General features: G+C 38.3%; 1 protein-coding gene across 2 annotated transcripts in view; it reads left to right on the top strand.

Annotated features, from left to right (window-relative positions):
- Positions 1-19,431, top strand: part of PREX2 (phosphatidylinositol-3,4,5-trisphosphate dependent Rac exchange factor 2) — a 278,656-nt gene that overhangs the window by 222,658 nt on the left and 36,567 nt on the right. For both annotated transcript variants that reach the window (XM_081501827.1, XM_081501826.1), the window contains 2 exons: positions 15,576-15,642; positions 15,882-16,072. In XM_081501827.1, coding sequence (XP_081357953.1) covers positions 15,576-15,642; positions 15,882-16,072 — 258 coding nt within the window. The remainder of the gene's footprint in view (positions 1-15,575; positions 15,643-15,881; positions 16,073-19,431) is intronic.

The following is a 19,431-nucleotide window of genomic DNA, read 5'->3' as shown; positions in this document are numbered from 1 at the left end:
CCCAGCTGTCCCTCAGGACACACTCCAGCCCTATTTCCATGTGCTGAAAGAGTAGGCAGTAAATCCCCTTCATAGGAATCTTCAGGTTGTGAACTTTCAAAGATGTGAATGCGGGTTTGCATGCTCAATCACGTAAGTTGGTTCATGTGTCTGGCATACACTGTCACATGAGCACGTCCTCTGCGAGTAATTTTGCTTCTGTCTACTTACTGTACAGTACTGTAGTACAGTACCTTTGTTTCAAGCCCAGGATGTCTGGAAGCAAGTGTAAAAGCAGCACGATTGTAGTTGGTGCTACTGTACTTTTCAAGGTACTGTACTGAAGATTAAAAATGTTTTATTTATTTTTTGTTTTTGTTTTTTATGTATTATTTGTGTGAAACATTATAAACATATTACAATACAGTATTATATAGTCGATTATGTTAATTGGGTACCTAGGCTAACTTTGTTGAACATGTCAACAAATTGAACTTACAAATGAGCTCTTGGAATGGAGGATGTTCATATGTAGGGGAATTACTGTAATTAGGACCCATCCCATCTCAATTTTGTCTTCCTGCAGGAAGCCTTCAGGGATAGCCTCAGCTGGAATTGCTTGGTGTCTTCTTTGAAACTCTTTGAGAGTCTCTGTGTTTTCCTTTATTTTATTAACTGCAGGTTATTTACCTGCTGATGTATACATGAGGGCAACCATGTCTTAGTTCACCACTGTGCTTGGTACATAACAAGTAATGTAAAGGGGCTTTCCAGGTGGAGCTAGTGGTAAAGAACCTGCCTGCCAATGCAGGAGATATAAGAAATACCATTCAATCCCAGAGTCTGGAAGATCCCCTGGAGGAGGGCATGGCAACCCATTCCAGTATTCTTGCCTGGAGAATCCCATGGACAGAGGAGCCTAGTGGGCTGTGGTCCATAGGGTCACAAAGAGTTGGACACACCTGAAGCGACTTAGCATGCACGCATGCACGCATGCACAAGTACTGTAAAAATACTTGAATTGGAAACCCAATTAATTGCAATGTATTGGTCTTTGGGTGGGGTATTATCATTTTATTGAATTTATTCCAGTATCCAGTCTACTTCATTTTATATTCAGAAAATTCTGGGCCATTTGAAAATTCTGGGCCATTTGTACAGATGCTGACTCTGTTGGAGACTTCTCTAAAGAAAATTCATCAGTGTAGCCAAGGTTCATAAATTTCACATGAGACAAGATCAGACAAAGTTGAAATTATAGTGGCACTTTTGAGAGCAACATACCTCTTCTTTATTTGAAAAATGCTATAATTCTATTAAACTTTGCCACTGTTACTTTCTGAAAATATGATAGAGCTGCCAATATATTTATGCATATAATCTCATTTAATTATCTGGACTATACTTATTTCTATGTGAATTTACCCTTGGGAAGTTGTAATTATGTCTAATATTTATTATTACATGAAAGGAATTTTTAATTCAATTTTTAGATGAGGGTGACAAATGGGATTAGAATGATTTGACTATGAGTTTTCACATTTTTATGATAAGTCCTTCTTTGTGATAGTTTATCCAGGATGAATAGATGTTCTGGCTGACAAATAGCAGCAGATAAAATCATCTTCAAAAAGCAACATTTGAAGAAAATTACCTCTCTGCAAGCTAAGACAAGCTATTGTTTTCACCAAAGCAAAGGGAAGATCAAAGTACCTTGTGTTCAGAATTTACTTTGGAATAAGAAAGAGCTGGAAGTGTCCGAGAAAAAATAAACACACCCTGAAGAATCAGTTAGGGAAATATACTTTGTGAGGAAAAATTGTCCCTGCTTGTGGAAGCAAGATTGATTCTTATTTTTAACTCTCCTGACTTTTCTACCACAGCACAAGGACAATCAGTCTTTAAAAATACATTCAAAGCAGCCTAGTCAAGCTCTCTCAGTGAATTTTTTTCCTATTGCTTTTGTTCCATTCCTTTTTGCTGACATTTCAGAGTTCTTTTCTTTGGTGGATGGACCATGGAAGGGGAGTGAATCATTCTAAATGATTCTTTCAAAAGAATCATATCCCTTCTTTCAAAAGAAGGGATAAGAAAATCACTTTATCCCTTCATCAGTCAGGAAACTTAGCTTGGACCCAGAGCTTTTGATAGAAAAGACAATTGTAACTGAGAAAAATTAATATGGATGTATTGAAAGTCATAATTTATGTGAAGAGTCAGAGTATTCTGTTTGTAAATTGGCCATCTAGTTACATAGACCACCCACCTTCAACTGAGGACAAAGTTTCATCTTATATAGATTCAAGTGTGTGAAGTTCTGTCAGTAATTCAGGAAGAAAATCAAACACGTCTTTGCTTGGCTTCTGGTAACTTCAGTCAGAAGGACTCTAATTTCAGTTGTTTTGGCCAATTTCTTCCCATCTTTCTTGCATGCTAAGTTGCTTCAGTTGTGTCCGACTCTTTGCAACCCCATGGATTGTAGCCCACCAGGCTCCTTTGTCCATGGGATTCTCCAGGCAAGAATACTGGAGTAGACTGCCATGCCCTCCTTCAGGGAATCTTCCCGAACCAGAGAATGAACCCACATCTCTTACTGTCCTGCATTGGCAGGTGGGTTCTTTACCACTAGCGCCACCTGGGAAGCCCTTGGAATATTTCAAAATCTGTCCTTCCTGAGAGGTCTTCCTACCTTCCTGAGGTTAGTCTTTTTCCTTATTTTCCCTTTATAAGCTTCTGTTATGACATTTTTCACATCAAATTTTAAATTCTTTTTACGCATATCTGTTTCTGCTTTTCACCTTGTCTTTCTCTTTTTAGTTTACCCATTGCCGATAAGGTACTTATTAATGGATAATTAATGAATGCTTGTGTATGTATCAATGTCCAAAATTTGGGGCAACCAAACCATGATACAGAACATAACTGAGCAGCCTGGGGGTACTAGTGAGGACAAAGTAGGGGTGAGAATGAGACTAGAGTTGGAAAGACTGATTAAGAATCTATTAAAATAGTTCAGGCAAGTGGAAATAAGAACCCTACACAGATAATAAAAATGGAGATGGATAGGAAGGTATAGATTTTAGAAATATTTGAGAAATGGAGGGAAAAAAATCTTTTCCATCAGAAACATGGTTTGTTGAGAGGGAGACAGAGACATGCTGGATTGGGTGCCTGCATTGTTCTCTGATACAGAGAGAAAGCATAGAGGTCGTGCATAGTTAAAGCCAAAATAATGCATGAAATTTCCCAGGTGGTAGCACCTCATGTCCAGAGAGGGCCAGTGAATCACTCAAATGCAGGCACCTGGCAATGTTGCAGCCAAGACTCAAGCTAGGTATTTCCAGCTCCACAGCACACACTTAATCACAGCACTCCACTGCTTCTCTGAAGTAAGGAATGATCCCAGTATTAATGTGTTTGGCTTGGGGAAGTGCTTTAATGCAACTTTAATCACTAACAATGAAAGAGTTAAGGACAACACAAATATGGAAAATCTTGAAAAATTGGGAATTTCGAAGGGCAAGAAACCATTTGGATTTGTTTTGTTTTCTCTGAAAAGGGGTAGCTTCATGACTGTAGAAGGAGAAAAGAAGCTATGACAAAGACCAGAGCAGAAGACAAAGGCAAAAGGAACTGAAGTAGATGGAGTCTTATTGTTACTTGTACATGAAAGAAATGATCTCTGGATGATGTCTGACTGTGAATTAAACTGACTAACGTGTTTTTGTCTTCATAATGAATGCACCTCATAGAATATTACACATTGTCAAGAAAGGGGAATTCATCTGCATACATTTGAAATATCATCAGCATGCATTATGTCATGATCTTTGTATCAAATTCCAAAATAAAGTATTGAATTATTAGATATAATAATATAATTTTATGTTATATTAGATATAATACTATATAATAATTATTTAATGTTATATAATATCATATTAGATATAATAATATAATTATAATATTAACTATATATTATTTAATTTTAGATATAATTTAATTATATAATGATAATGATACTAGAATTAAATACAAAATATTTAAAGAACAAAACTGAACTTAATAGAATATTTTCTTTCAAGTCTGTTCAATATTAAGACATGTTCATTATACAGAATTAAAAACCTATAATTCTGTTCCATTCATAGCATATTATGTAATAAATTAGAAGTTTCTTAGAGGTACTTCCATTGATATAAACTTTGAACTTCATCTTGATACTTGAGAAATCAGTGAAGTCTGATATAACACCAGATTCACTCAGAAAACACAATGAGACCTCATAGATGAACAAATATCTTCCTAGTCTGAAGGAGAAGCATTTTTAATAGATCTAATATGATGCTCATTGCATTTCTTATGAGCTAAGTAAAAAAAAAAACAGTAATATGCTTAATAGACCAAGTAACATTTAGTTTATGGGAAAATTTTTTTTCAGAAAGAGATGGGAATACCAGACTACCTGACCTGCCTCTTGAAATCTGTATGCAGGTCAGGAAGCAACAGTTAGAACTGGACCTGGAAAAACAGGCTGGTTCCAAATAGGAAAAGGAGTACGTCAAGGATGTATATTGTCACCATGCTTATTTAACTTACATGCAGAGTACATCATGAGAAATGCTGGGCTGGGTGAAGCACAAGCTGGAATCAAGATTGCTGGGAGAAATATCAATAACCTCAGATATGCAGATGACACCACCCTTATAGCAGAAATTGAAGAAGAATTAAAGAGCCTCTTGATGAAAGTGAAAGAGGAGAGTGAAAAAGCTGGCTTAAAACTCAACATTCAGAAAACTAAGATCATGGCATCCAGTCCCATCACTTCATGGCAAATAGATAGGGAAACAGTGGAAACAGTGGCTGACTTTATTTTTGGGAGCTCCCAAATCACTGCTGGAGAAGGCAATGGCACCCCACTCCAGTACTCTTGCCTGGAAAATCCCATGGACGGAAGAGCCTGGTAGGTTGCAGTCCATGGGGTCGCGAAGAGTCGGACACGATTGAGCGACTTCACTTTCCCTTTTCACTTTCATGCATTGGCGAAGGAAATGGCAACCCACTCCAGTGTTCTTGCCTGGAGAATCCCAGGGATGACGGAGCCTTGTGGGCTGCCGTCTATGGAGTTGCACAGAGTCGGACACGACTGAAGCGACTTAGCAGCAGCAGCAGCAGCAGCAAATCACTGCAGATGGTGACTGCAGCCATGAAATTAAAAGACGCTTACTCCTTAGAACCAAAGTTATGACCAACCTAGACAACATATTAAAAAACAGAGACATTCCTTTGTCAACAAAGGTCCATCTAGTCAAGGCTTTGGTTTTTCCAGTAGTCATGTATGGATGTGAGAGTTGGACTGTGAAGGAAGCTGAGCACCTAAGAATTGATGCTTTTGAACTGTGGTGTTGGAGAAGACTCTTGAGAGTCCCTTGGACCGCAAGGAGATCCAACCAGTCCTTCCTAAAGGAGATCAGTCCTGGGTGTTCATTGGACTGATGTTGAAGCTGAAACTCTAATACTTTGGCCACCTGATGTGAAGAACTGACTCATTGAAAAGACCCTGATGCTGGGAAAGATTGAAGGCAGGAGGAGAAGGGGACGACAGAGGATGAGAGATGGTAGGATGGCATTACCAACTCAATGGACATGAGTTTGGGTAAACTCCAGGAGTTGGTGATGGACAGGGAGGCCTGACGTGCTGTGGTCCATGGGATTGCAAAGAGTCAGACACGACTGAGTGAATGAACTGAACTTAGACTTTCTACTGATATAATGAGAAAAACCAGAAAGTGGATGAACTGGAGTTGCCTGCTGTAGTAATACACTGGAGGAGGGAAAGTTGGTCAAACTTGGATTCCAGTCCCCACTCTTGCACTGATTGGCTCTATAACTTGGGGCAAGTTCTCAGTATCTCTGAGCCTTGATCTCCTTTTCGTCCAATGGAGCTAGCAATGCTTCATAAGCTGACACGAGTATTAGGTTGAGAGGAGATTTACACCATCCTCAGGATTTGCCTAGCGTAAGGAGTAGCTGGGGCTTCCCTGATAGCTCAGTTGGTGAAGAATCCACTTGCAATGTTGGAGACTCCAGTTCAATTCCTGGATCAGGAAGATCTGCTGGAGAAGGGATAGGCTACCCACTCCAGTATTCTTGGGCTTCCCTTGTGACTCAGCTGGTAAAGAATCTGCCTGCAATGTGGGAGACTTGGGTTCGATCCCTGGGTTGGGAAGATCCCCTGGAGAAGGGAATGTCTACCCACTCCTGTATTCTGGCCTGGAGAATTCCATTGACTGTATAGTCCATGGGGTTGCAAAGAATCAGACACAACTGAGCAACTCTCACTTTCACTTCACTTTCAAGGAATAGCTCGTCACAAGGCCTCGTATCTGCAGGTGAGTTTAATGGAAGATGGGTTTTGTGAGTTTACTACAGGACAACTTACTTGAAGAATACAGTTAGTATCAATGGCTTCCCAAGGGACTCTGTGTTGGAGCAGGTGACCTCACTGCCTCGTGGGGAAGACAGAGGCAATCTTCATAGAATACTTCTGCAGGATGGAATTGGGCAGGCTTTATCTCCAGTATTCTTGGGCTTCCCTTGTGGCTCAGATGGTTAAGAATCCTCCTGCAATTCGGGAGACCTGGGTTTGATCCCTGGGTTGGGAAGATCCCCTGGAGAAGGGAAAGGCTACCCACTCCAGTATTCTGGCCTAGAGAATTCCATGGACTGTATAGTCCACAGGGTCACAAGAGTCGGACATGACTGAGCGACTTTCACTTTCACTATTTGTGCACAGAGATACTTCTGAGAATAACCTAGATACTGCCTTTGATTTCACACCAGAAAAACTATTAAAGATAGAGACAATGGTGGAAAACTATCTAGAAGGATTCATAGCCCCAGTTTTGTGTCCAGGCCTGAATTTAATCCCAAGGCAGAAACAATGATTGCCTTACTGTGCTATGAACAAAGCAGAAGGAGGCTTCCAGGTGCCTCCAAAGATAGTATTAGAAGTGGTAGCTTTGTATACAGTTTGTGATTAAAAGCTAAGTGGAAGATGTCACATGCAGCTCTGCTCTACTACGCCTTGAATGCCACCAGATTTTTGGGGGCAGTTAATAAAGAATTTCCATTGAGGTCATTTTTGTTATTCTGTAATCAAAATTAAAGTTATGAGGGAAGTAGTGATTTCCCGTATTCAACATCTAAAGAATTGAACAAACACTGCATATACCAATATTTAAAGTATTTGATGTGGAAGATGAATGGTTTCTTGTTTGGTAACTAATCTAAGTTGGGGTGATAGCATAGCTTACAGGGGAAAATGCATCTTTAAACTCTTTCTATGCTTGTTTTAATAACTCACAACCCTTCCAATGGGCGTCCCTGGTAGCCCAGTGGTAAAGAATCCACCTACAAGTGCATTCGACGCGGGTTTGATCCTTAGGTTGGGAGGATCCCCTGGTAGAGAAAATGGCAACCCACTTGTTGCCTGAATAATCCCATGGACCGAGGAGCCTGGCAGGCTACAGTTTGTGGGGTCACAGAGAGTTGGACATGACTCAGCAACTGGGCACAAGCACAAGACTTCTCATAGAGGAAAACCAGTCTCACGGAGCTATGTTGACACAGAGGGAAGAATTTAAAGCAATTTCTTAACAAAATTCAATAAAATTATATTGCCATTCATAAATTAAGGATAATTCTACCCATTTGATTTCTATAATTTATTTAATTATATTAAACCATCAACTTTGGTCAGTACAAATAAATTCACTGGCATTACTAGGGAGAATGATGTGAGTACTGTGGTGGATGGAATCAGCTGAGAGGAGTCGTTCAGAGGTTTAGAAGGAAGATTTCCAGGTTAGGCTTCTTGGCAGAAAATTTTGACTGGAAGAGGAAGTGTCTAAAAGATACATGGAATCAATGAGGGCATATTTACTTTTTCATTGGAATGCACTTGCTCAAATTTATAGTTCTTTGGAGAAAGGACTCAGTTGTGGATGAGATGGTTTCTTGTCTATCCATGCTAATTTTCACTTTTCCTTAAGTATGCACTTAGTGATTCACTTAACAAATACTTATTGAGCAGCTGCTTTGGCTAAAGCAATATTCTAGGTGCTGGGCATTCAGAGGTAACATGATGTAGATCATGTTCGGTTTCAAAGAGTTCTTTAAAAGTTAACCTGTGATCTGTTTGTTCATCTGAGGAATGAAATTACAAAAAAAAAAGAGCCCCAAGGGACCTTCAGTTTCGTAATGTATTTTCATTAGCAGAATTCAGAAATAGTGAGAGCTTCAGGTGGGCTCCTGCAGACCCAGGTACCAGGCTGGTCCCTGTGGTCCACTTGCTGACCCAGGCACCAGACCTGTGTGCTTGAAGATTCCATTCGATGGCCCTTGCAGAATTTCTGTGTGGACTGACTACTGAAAAGTTTTCCCAGCTGAAGCCAGTCAGTGAAGATAGGAAGAGTTGCCTCTTACTTGAAATGCACAGATGCCAACACAAGACCACAAGGATCATGACTAATCTAGGAAATATGTCATTACCAAAGGGAAAAAAGAAAAAAAAAGTTCCAATAACTGACTCTAAAAAAATGGAGATCTGTAAACGTCCTGACAAAGAATTTAGAACGATCCTCAAAGAAGTATAGTGAAATGTAAGAAAACATGGTCAACCAAATTAGGAAAACAGTGAATGAACAAAATGACATGTCCAGCAAAGCAATAGAAACCATTTAAAAAACTCAAACAGAAATTCTGGAGTTGAGGAATATGTTGATTGAACTGCCAAATTTAATAGAGAACTTCAACAACAGATTCAACCAAGCAAAAGAAAAAAAAATCATTGAACTTGAAGACAGAGTATTTTAAATTATCCAATCAGAGGAACAAAAAGAAAAGGAAAAACTAAACAAAGCTTATCTGAATTATGGGTACCATCAAGAGAAACAACCTACTCATTACTGGAGACCCAGAAAGAGAAGAGAGGAAGAAAGGGACAGACACCTTTTTAAAGAAATAATATCTGAGAAATTCCCAAATGTGGGTGGAAAATTATACATCCTAGTTCCTGAGTTTATAGGTCTCCGAAGAGTTTCAACCCTGAAAGTTCTTCTCTGAGACACATTATAGTAAAATTGTGTAAAATCAAAGGCAGAATTTTTAAAACTGCAAAGAAAAAAAAAGTTGCTCACATACAGTACTCCACGAGGCTGTCAGCAGATTTCTTAGCAGAAACCTTGCAGCCAGGACAGAGTGGGATAAACCTGGAGGCCATTGTGCTCACTGAAATAAGCCAGACAGAGAAGGATACTATGTGGTCTCACTTCTATGTGGAATCTGGGGGGAAAAAATGAAGATGTTGAACTCATAGAAGCAGAAAAGAATAGGGAGGTAGGGAAAATAGGACGATGTTGCTCAGAGGGCACAAGTTTGTGGTTATGGAGGATGAATGCATCTAGAGAGCTTATGTACAGGCATGTTGTCTATACTTAATAATACTGTATTGAACCCTGAAATTATGCTGAGAGTAGAATCCATGAAAGTGAAAGAGGAGAGTGAAAGAGTTGGCTTAAAGCTCAAACATGTACACCCATGGTGGATTCATGTCAATGTATGGCAAAACAAATACAATATTAATATTGTAAAGTTAAAAAATAGAAAATAAACTAATTAAAAAAAAAAAAGAAAGAAAACTAAGATCATGGCATCTGGTCCCATCACGTCATGGGAAAGAGATGGGGAAACACTGGAAACAGTGTCAGACTTTATTTTGGGGGGCTCCAAAATCACTGCAGATGGTGATTGCAGCCATGAAATTAAAAGACACTTACTCCTTGGAAGGAAGGTTATGGCCAACATAGATAGCATATTTAAAAGCAGAGACATTACTTTGCCAACAAAGGTCCATCTAGTCAAGGCTATGGTTTTTCCAGTGGTCATGTATGGATGTGAGAGTTGGACGGTGAAGAAAGCTGAGCGCCGCAGAATTGATGCTTTTGAACTGTGGTGTTGGAGAAGACTCTTGAGAGTCCCTTGGACTGCAAGGAGATCCAATCAATCCATCCTAAAGGAGATCAATTCTGGGTGTTCATTGGAAGGACTGATGTTGAAGCTGAAACTCCAATACTTTGGCCACCTCATGCGAAGAGTTGACTCATTGGGAAAGACCCTAATGCTGGGTAGGATTGGGGGCAGGAGGAGAAGGGGACGACAGAGGATGAGATGGTTGGATGGCATCACCAACTCGATGGACATGAGTTTGGGTGGACTCTGGGAGTTGGTGATGGACAGGGAGGCCTGGCGTGCTGCAATTCATGGGGTCACAAAGAGTCGGACACAACTGAGCGACTGAACTGAACTGAGAATCCACGAGATTTTACATACACAAAAAATGTTAACTAGGTAAGGTAATGATATATTAATTAGCTTGACTCTGGTACTCATTTCACTGTGTATATTTATATGAGATCACCATATTATTTACCTTAAATATGTACAATTTTTATTAAAATTTTTAAAATATTAAGTAATGAATAAAAATGATTATGATAGCTGTTAATAACATTCGGTGATTTGCTATGTGTCAGATGTTGTACACCAAAGGCCTTGTGTGTGTGTGCTTAGTTGCTCAGTCATGTCCGACTCTTTGCGACCCCATGGACTGTAGCCCACGAGGCTCCTCTGTCCATGGGGATTCTCCAGGGGAGAATACTAGAGTGAGTTGCCATGCCCTCCTCCAGGGCATCTTCCCAACCCAGTGATCGAACCTGGGTCTCCCGCATTGCAGGTGAATTGTTTACCATCTGAGCCACCAGGGAAGCCCAATTAAACAAAATCACCACTTTTTATAGGGTCTAGGACACGACTGAAGTGACTTAGCAGCAGCAGCAGTATATAGTATAAAAGCCAAAAGTTAGGCTTTTAACATCTAAATGTGATAGTACTTAATCATGTTTATTTTCATCTTTTCTTCTTTAGAACACTGAACAAGAATTTGCTGTATCATTTCTGCTAGTCATTTGTAGATAAAACATTCCTGTGAGTCTTGCAAGAGATCTTATGAATATTTGTCTCTTAATCATCATTTTCTCTCATAGAGGAGGAAATATTAAATACCCTTCCTCTCTATTTTTAAGTTCTGATGATTGTTAAATCCTATAAGTATTGTGCTTCAGTGTTAATTGAGATGTAGCCTAATAGTTATAAACCTAAAAAGAATCCTTCCTACAAAGAGTTCTTTTTCAAAAGTGCATAATAATTATTTTATCTATTTTAAAATTAAGATATTTAATGTATTTCCTTTTCTCTATCAAGTCACACATATGTTTAGTTGTTCGACTGTGTGTTTTAGAGCTCTCATGAAGTAAAACTCAATTCAATACTACATCAAGTATTATTACAGGCTATGAATCAGGCTCTGTCTTTGATTATGGGACAGCAAACTATAATTTTAGGTGCTCTGTTTTTGACAAGCCAAGAGACAAATTTATCCAAGAAAATCCAAGCTTATCTCCAAGAAAATCCAAGCTTATCTCATTATTGAGGATTTCTCTTCATATAACTTTAGGTAAAACCTATTCCAGAGAACTCAGAGCCAATGCTTATGGGCACTCAAGGTGGGTGAGATGAAGGTGCAAATCACCCTTCTCCTACCTGCTGATTTAGCATGTATTCTTTGCCCATATGTGGGCACAGGTTGAACCTGTCTGGTGATTTTCATTTATACAAGAGATCAGTACCTTTTGATGTGATTTTTGGTGGATTTTTCCCCTCTAATTTAAGTGCTATGATAGTCAAAGGCAGTTTAACAATAGTACTTATGAAACAGTCACACCTATAGTCAACTGGTGTACCATTGTAATAATGGCATGTCTATGACTAATCTCCATAATTGACCAAACAATGTTATAATTCCTTTTTGAAATGCAGAGTAAATGCTAAAATCCAAAAACTACATGATCCAGGTTAGAATATTTAGAGCTAGGACATGATATTAGGAGAACTATATATGAGTCTGGCCAAGTGAGAAATTTCCATAAATTATTATAAATATAGAGATGATCTCATAAGCACTGATGTAAAGAACAAACAAGAATCTAGCAGAGACCTGAGTGGAATACTGTAGTTGTTCCTCCTTACTTATAGAACACCAGTGGCTCTTGTGCCTTAATTACCTCTCTTAGAAACTGGATATCTTCCAGCATGCTCAGAAAAAGGGAGAAAAAGGGCCAGAGAGACTGCCAAATACCAGTCACTTTTGTCATTGATTTAACCTCTGTGTCTTTCCTATCAGACTGTTGCATGGTCTCTCTTTATGTAAAAACCTGACCATTCCTGGAACATCAGCTTGACCCTATAGAGCTGTGATCCTAATATGTTACTTATTTGAGAAATCATTTTTCTAATTCTTGTCAGTATATTAACTTGCATGAGTCTGAATTAATGTTGATGTTCCCCACACTCATTTTCTTTCTTTCACAACAGATGTCAATTCCCTCTGTCCCAGACTTCCCTGGTGGTCCAGTGGTTAAGACTCCCACTTCCAATGCAGGGAGGCATGGGGCTGATCCCTGGTCAGGGAACTAAAATCGTACACACTGCACAGCGTGGACAAAAAATAAATAAATAAAAAATAAAATAAAAAAAATAAATACTAAACTAGTCTTTTCATTTCTAGGGTCTCTTGCAGCTCAAATTTCCCTAAATTGTCATATCTGATGGGTCGTGTACCTCTATTTATTCTTTTTTTAAAAATAATTTGATTGTTGCTGTTGTTCAGTCACTAAGTCATGTCTGACTTTTTGCAACCCCATGGACTGCAGCAAGCCAGGCTTCCCTGTCCTTCACCATCTCTCAGAGCTTGCTCAAACTCATGTCCATCGAGTCAGTGATACCATCCAACCATCTCATCCTCTGTCCTCCACTTCTCCTGCCCTCAATCTTTCCCAGCATCAGGGTCATTTGAATTGAGTCAGCTCTTCACATCAGGTAGCCAAAGTATTGGAGCTTCAACTTTAGCAATTTTATTATTTTTTTAATTGGAAGATTTTCCATTTATTCTTTTTTTTCCCCCCATTTATTCTTACTTTTTCACTGGTAGCAAAGTTTTCCCTGTGTAGTGCTTCTCCACTGCTTAACAAATTAATTATAATATATTAGTTTGGTATTTCATTTCCTCACAGTATGAATCCAGCCCACTTGCCCAATATTCACTCTCTCTGCCTTACATGAATCTGCTGTCTGGCAAACTTGGCTCCATCCATTTCTCTTTCTCTTCTATTGTTCATGGTGTTGCCTCCACTTGAAATTCTGTTTTTCCATTTTGACCTGTCCTGAATCCCATCCATCCATCCAAGTCCAACTCATGTACCATATTCTTATGGAGCCTTCTTCTTCCCCATGTGTGTGTATTTAAGTATCTTTCTATAAGTTTTTAACTTATCTATCATTTTCTGCACTATATACTAGATACCTCTGTATTTGTCCTTGCTGTTAGATTGTATGAGATACTTTCCCAAGATTCGTTTCATTTTAGTTATTTAATTTGGATATATTTATACTACATTTATTGTAACATGACATCAGCTCTTTCCTTGGTATTTTATTCTCTAGGGACTAAATAGAAAATATTATCATACTACATTAATTTTGTATAGCAGGGTTCATTTACAAAGTTGCAACAACAAAACCTGATGTGCGCCTGCATGAAAGGAAACTTACTGTTCATCCTATGTAAAGTAGCAGGAGTGTTTTCAAAACCGTCTTAATAAGATTTGCTTATTGAGACGAAGAGCCATGACTTCATTCTTACTAACCTCAAAAGCATATTAAACTACAGTCAGTTTTGGCATTAATCCAGTTTTACCATTAACTCTCTCATAAATTTTGATTAAGGCGTATTGCCAGACATTTGTAATTAAGGGAAGTGCATTAGAAATGTATTTCATGTGGGAATTTATTTGTCATGTTCTGAAAAATACTCAAGTTCTATGAATACCTGTAAACCTTAGGGATGGTAAAATTCATGGCTGAACAACCATTTTTCTGAACAGAGAGTACCCAAAATTAGTTACAGGCTCAGGTCTAAATTTTTATTTTAAGAAATAATTGATTGAATTAAAATATTTCTTGGCTGTGTAAATTTCATAGGAGTCAGGAAGAAGCTGTATTTCATGGTTACCTTCTCTTGATGTCATCAGCCCATAGATATATTTTATAATAATTTGTCACTTTCTGTAATTATGGATTAATAAATATTAACTACTCACACAAGTCTGGATCAATAAATATATTTAGCTCTGAATTTGTCATAAGCTTTTATCTTCTAAAAGTATTTTGAAGAGTGCGGTTATATCGTGAGATGCTTTATCTATTTTCATTTTGCTCTATAGCATTTGGCTTCCTTGGTGGCTCAGACAGTAAAGAATCCACCTGCAAAGCAGGAGACCTGGGTTCTATCCCTGGGTTGGGAAGATCCCCTGGAGGAGGGCATGGCAACCCACTCCAGTATTCTTGCCTGGGAAATCCCATGGACAGAGGAGCCTGGAGGGCTCTAGTCCATGGGGTCCCAAAGAATCGAATAGGACTGAGTGACTAAGCACAGCACTATAGCATTTAGAAAAAGTGAGATTCTCTCAGAATAAAGTTTTACTTGATGTGGGCATTTATATATTTTAAAACTATAAAATGTTTTATTCTGTTTTTCTATTGGCTTGCTTCATCAAATATGTGGGGTTTTTTCTTTAAACATTTTGTCCCAGTGAAAATTTGTAGATTTCTGCCACGTCAGTTCAAGTGACTATAGCAGGATTAGATCTACGTGATCCTGCTCTTAACTGGCTGAATCAGTGACAACTTTTTATGTTTATTTTTTTTAAGGACTGTCTCTTTTAGAAAGTAGGGAGAGTGCTCAGTGTGGCCAGCTGTGTATCACTTTTCTAGAGTGAGTTTTCCACTTAGTGTATTAAAATAGTTGTGACCATATTGCATCCTGGTGACAAAAAAGAACCAGTATATCTTTGAAGAGAGTTTTACTTCTCATCTGAACATAACTTAGTGGCTGAAAGAATCCAGCTAAGTAATCTGTTTAAAATTAGCATTTGGAGAATTATTTTCATAATCTGTCACTTGCATAATAAATGAAAACCAGATCATATTTTTCAACAGTCATGAGAAAATATCTTTCTTTGACTTTTATAATAATATTAATTACTGCATCAGTGAGCACTTATTCTGTGCTATGTGCCCTCCTAAGTATTTTATTTGCATTAACTCACTTCATTTTCTTGGCTGCCTCATGAAGTGTTATTAATATAAACTACTGAAATCCCCAAATGACAAAAGAGGAAACTGAGGTATACACAAATTAAATATCTCTCTAAGGCCATGCAATAAATAATGGAGGTGATGGTAGCTTTAATTGTTTTCTTCTGAATGGAAAACTTTTTTTTTTGCAGTTCCACTGATGCTAGCATTCGGCACTTTGTTAATTCATTTGTCTTCAAAAGGAAATCAGTAAAACTTGCACGTCTTCATGCTTTTTAATTTTTCTAACAATAAATGATCATTTATTCTTTGGATCCTTACAGGGCATTCTACTTGGACAAGTCAAATTCACCACCAAACTCTACATCTAAAGCTGCCTACGTAGATAAGGTAAAAATAGAAGACTGCATTGACCCTATATTTTACCATTTACCTCTTATTTAATTTTGTTGGTGTTGTTCTTGAGCACGGTGTCAGTATAAAATTTGTGATCTCCAATTCTGTTACTTCCATAATAAAATATTTTAGACTCTAGGTTATAATGACTGCTAATTATAGCCCATCTAAAACGATTTCTTTCTATTAAACATGTTGAACTTTATGTTTATCATTTTTTTTTTTTCCTGCAGCTCATGAGGCCTCTCAATGTTCTGGATGAACTTTATCGACTGGTGGCCTCATTTATCAGATCCAAGCGCACGGCTGCCTGTGTGAACACGGCTTGCAGCGCCTCCGGAGTCGGGCTGCTGTCGGTGTCCTCGGAGCTGTGCAGCAGGCTGGGGGCCTGCCACGTCATCATGTGCAACAGCGGCGTGCATCGGTACGTGACTCCCACCTTGCTGCATCTTTGCCTGCATCTTCACTATACCTCGTTATGTTTGGACTTTCTTGTTTATTACATTTAGCTCTGTGAAATTATAGCTGGAAACATTCGAGGGGCTCGGATATATTTGGAATAAGACTTCAGAGATTCGTTAATTCTTGCAGAGTAATTTCTGGCTTTAGTTCTATTTTCAGTGACTGTTTATTCATACAAAATGAATGCAATCCCACATTTATATCACTGTGGCCTAGAAGCTTATCATCCTTTATATATCTTCAGATTTATACTTTAGGTACAAAATTGTGCATCTGTTTTATGCACTCTAGGAACTTCCTTGGTAGGAGCTGGTGACTAGAATATTTTCTAGAAAAAAGGTCTTTTACCTTTTCTTCAGTGATTTGGATCCTTGTTACTCAATTGTTGTCAGTTAGATGTTCTCTTGAGGTTACCACTGTCTTCCTACTTCTGGCAAAATCACAGTCCAAAAGCCCACAGGTTATGCTCTTCCTGAAATTGTAAGGAGGAGTTTTAGATGGGTTCTATTCAGGTGGTTTATCTTACGCATCAGTGCTCTGTTTGGGAAAGCCAGTAGGTACCTAAATTCCTACAGCTCTATCAGATGCAAATATAAGTGGAGAACCCCAAGTCAGATCCTTCTTCATAATCACTTACTCCTCTTCTGTCACATCTCAGTTTTCACAGAGAAATGAAACCACATAAGTGAAAACAATAGAACAGGATTCAGTCCTCATTGTAATCTGGTAGGCCGAGAGTCTTCTGTCACCAGTCCTAGTCTGTTCTTAGTATGAGGCCAGTTAGATTTTGAGAGAATAGTAGTTGTTGTTTATTCAGACTTACTTGGTACTTCATCCATGAAAGGACTGCAGCTGGTGCTGTTGGCTGGGTAATATCATAAATTGATGCTGCTCATGTTAGAGACATGAGGCATGAACAACAAACAACATAAAATAATAGTAAATAATAATATGACAAAATAAGAAAACAAAACCATAATAAAAATAACAAATTACTTATACTACAAGAAAAAAATAAATGACCTAGGAGAGTTACAGCTAAAAAAATAAGAATCAGAAGCAAAATATATCTTGGAGATGGTTGGAACTTTCCCTGGAGAAGGTAGTGTTTGAACTGGGTTTTGATGGGTAGAGGTTTTGAAGAGGTAGAAAGAAAAAGATGATTCAAGTCAGCAGATTTTCATCTGTGAAATTCCATTTGACTTTATATGCCTGAATTATGGATTTCAAGTCCTATACAGCATGTCCTTGCTTATGAAGTGTGGCAAGACTTTGTTTCTCTAAAAGGAGCAATTACACTTGTGTGAGTGACACAATATATAGAATTGTTCCCTTTATTTTAATTTCTGAGTACTTTGTGTTCTATTGCAAGCTTACTCATGCTCACACTCAGTCACTCAGTTGTGTCCGACTCTTTGCAGCCCTTTGAACTGTAGCCTGCCAGACTTCTCTGTCCTGGGATTCTCCAGGCAACACTACTGGAGTGGGTTGCCATTTCCTCTTTCTGGGGATCTTCCCGACCCAGGGATCGAACCCACCTCTCCTGCATCTGCCGGCAGATTCTTTACTACTGAACCAGCTGGGAAGCATTGCAAGCTTACTAAGAGCTTAAGTGAAATATCTGCAACTAAATGAGTTCAGCAGAGAAATGCTCTCTCTGATCAGTCATGTTCAATCTTTCTGTTCTCATTCATTCATCCATTTATTTACTTTCCATTCACTCAGTTAATATACATTGAGCACTAATTATGTGCCAGCACTGTTCTAGTTGCTGGTATCAAGCACTGAAAAAAAAACAAAAAGCAAAAACCTCCCTACTGTTATATAATGTAAATCATGTGGGGGTGAAACAGATGATAAAGTAAATAAATAAATGGGTAACATGGTAGATGGAATAAATACAGAAAAGAACAGAAGTCAGAGAGGTGACAAGGGACAAGATGGGATGAAGGGATTTCATCTTCCAAGGAGGAAGTTCTGTTGGGTTAGAGACCTGTGTGAAATGTAAGAGTGAGTCATGCAGATATCTTAGAGAAAGTGTATTCAATTGTAGGGAGCAGAGTGCAAATGTGGGAGTCCGAGTAGGAGCCAGCATGATGTGTTCAAGGAACATAGAGGCCACTGTGGCCTTGACACTCAGTATGTCATCACCTTGATTAATGTTCTTACCCTGCACTGGTGTAAGATCATAGTTATCTGAGGACTGTGACAACCAAGGGGCATGCCAGGCTTCAAGCTACAAGCATTTTCTCCTATCTCCACATGAATTTGCTGAAAGTTAATGCCTTTAAGTTTGCCATTTAATACAGTTCCCTGGTGGTTCAGTGGTTAGGACTCTGTGCATCCATTGCAGGGGGCCTGGGTTCGTTCCCTGGTTGGGGAACTAAGATTGTTCAAGCCTCATGGTATGGCCAAAAAAACTTTTTTTAAAACTGCCAGAGTTTTTTAAACTCTAGAATTTTTTAATCCTAGAACCATGACAAAGTTGTCCAAGTTGCTCTCTCATATGTTCCATGAGCAGTTTTAGAGTTTGACGATTGATGAGTAGGAGAAATAGATCTGTGTTCCACAACCATTTTTTAATTGCTGTATTCATTGGTGGATGTGTTGGAATCACAAGTAACATTGAAATTTCAAAGTATTTTGGCTTTCTCCATTTCTGCAGTTCAAAATAAATATAGCTTTAGTTAATTCATTTCAGAGAGATTTACTGAGATGTAAGCAAAAATGCCCCATCACAGATGCTGAAATTAAGGTTATGCAGAATAATATAGGCATTTAGCAATATCTTTAATCTTTCAGGTTATGCTTAGATAAATCTATGCTTAGATTTTTCATAGTGATAAAATGCGTACTGATTTATATTAGAATCAGAAATCTTGCATAACACTATTACTAAAATAGTTCTTCAGTAATTATAATTCAGAAAGCTAGGAAGGAACCCAAGTAGATCCATACCTACCCTAATTATTGAACACGGAGGTTTACCTTGAAGTTCTGACAAAGGGGAGAAATTCAAAAAATGAGTTAGAATAAATAGTACACAGACTATTTTTAGCATTTACTTTTAAAATTAAAATGGGAAGTGGTTAACAACATAGCATCCACATTAGATAATCAGTTTCCTGCCTTTTCTGATTTTATTCACCAAGAAAAAGGAATCTAAAATATTTTAAAGTATTGAGTTATACAGCCTGTGTTTGATATTAAAGAGAAGAATGTGATTTTTCAGAATGAAAGGGCAGTTTTAATTAGCATTCATATCTAGATGTTTTAACGCCAACCTGAATTAGATGGTAGGGTGGCATACTACAGAGAATG

Source organism: Giraffa tippelskirchi, chromosome 6 (assembly GCF_054371585.1).
Source record: "Giraffa tippelskirchi isolate mGirTip1 chromosome 6, T2T-mGirTip1v1.2.pri, whole genome shotgun sequence".
NCBI lineage: Eukaryota > Metazoa > Chordata > Mammalia > Artiodactyla > Giraffidae > Giraffa > Giraffa tippelskirchi.
Note: the sequence above shows the minus strand (reverse complement) of the source record. Positions and strands in the feature narration are given on the sequence as shown.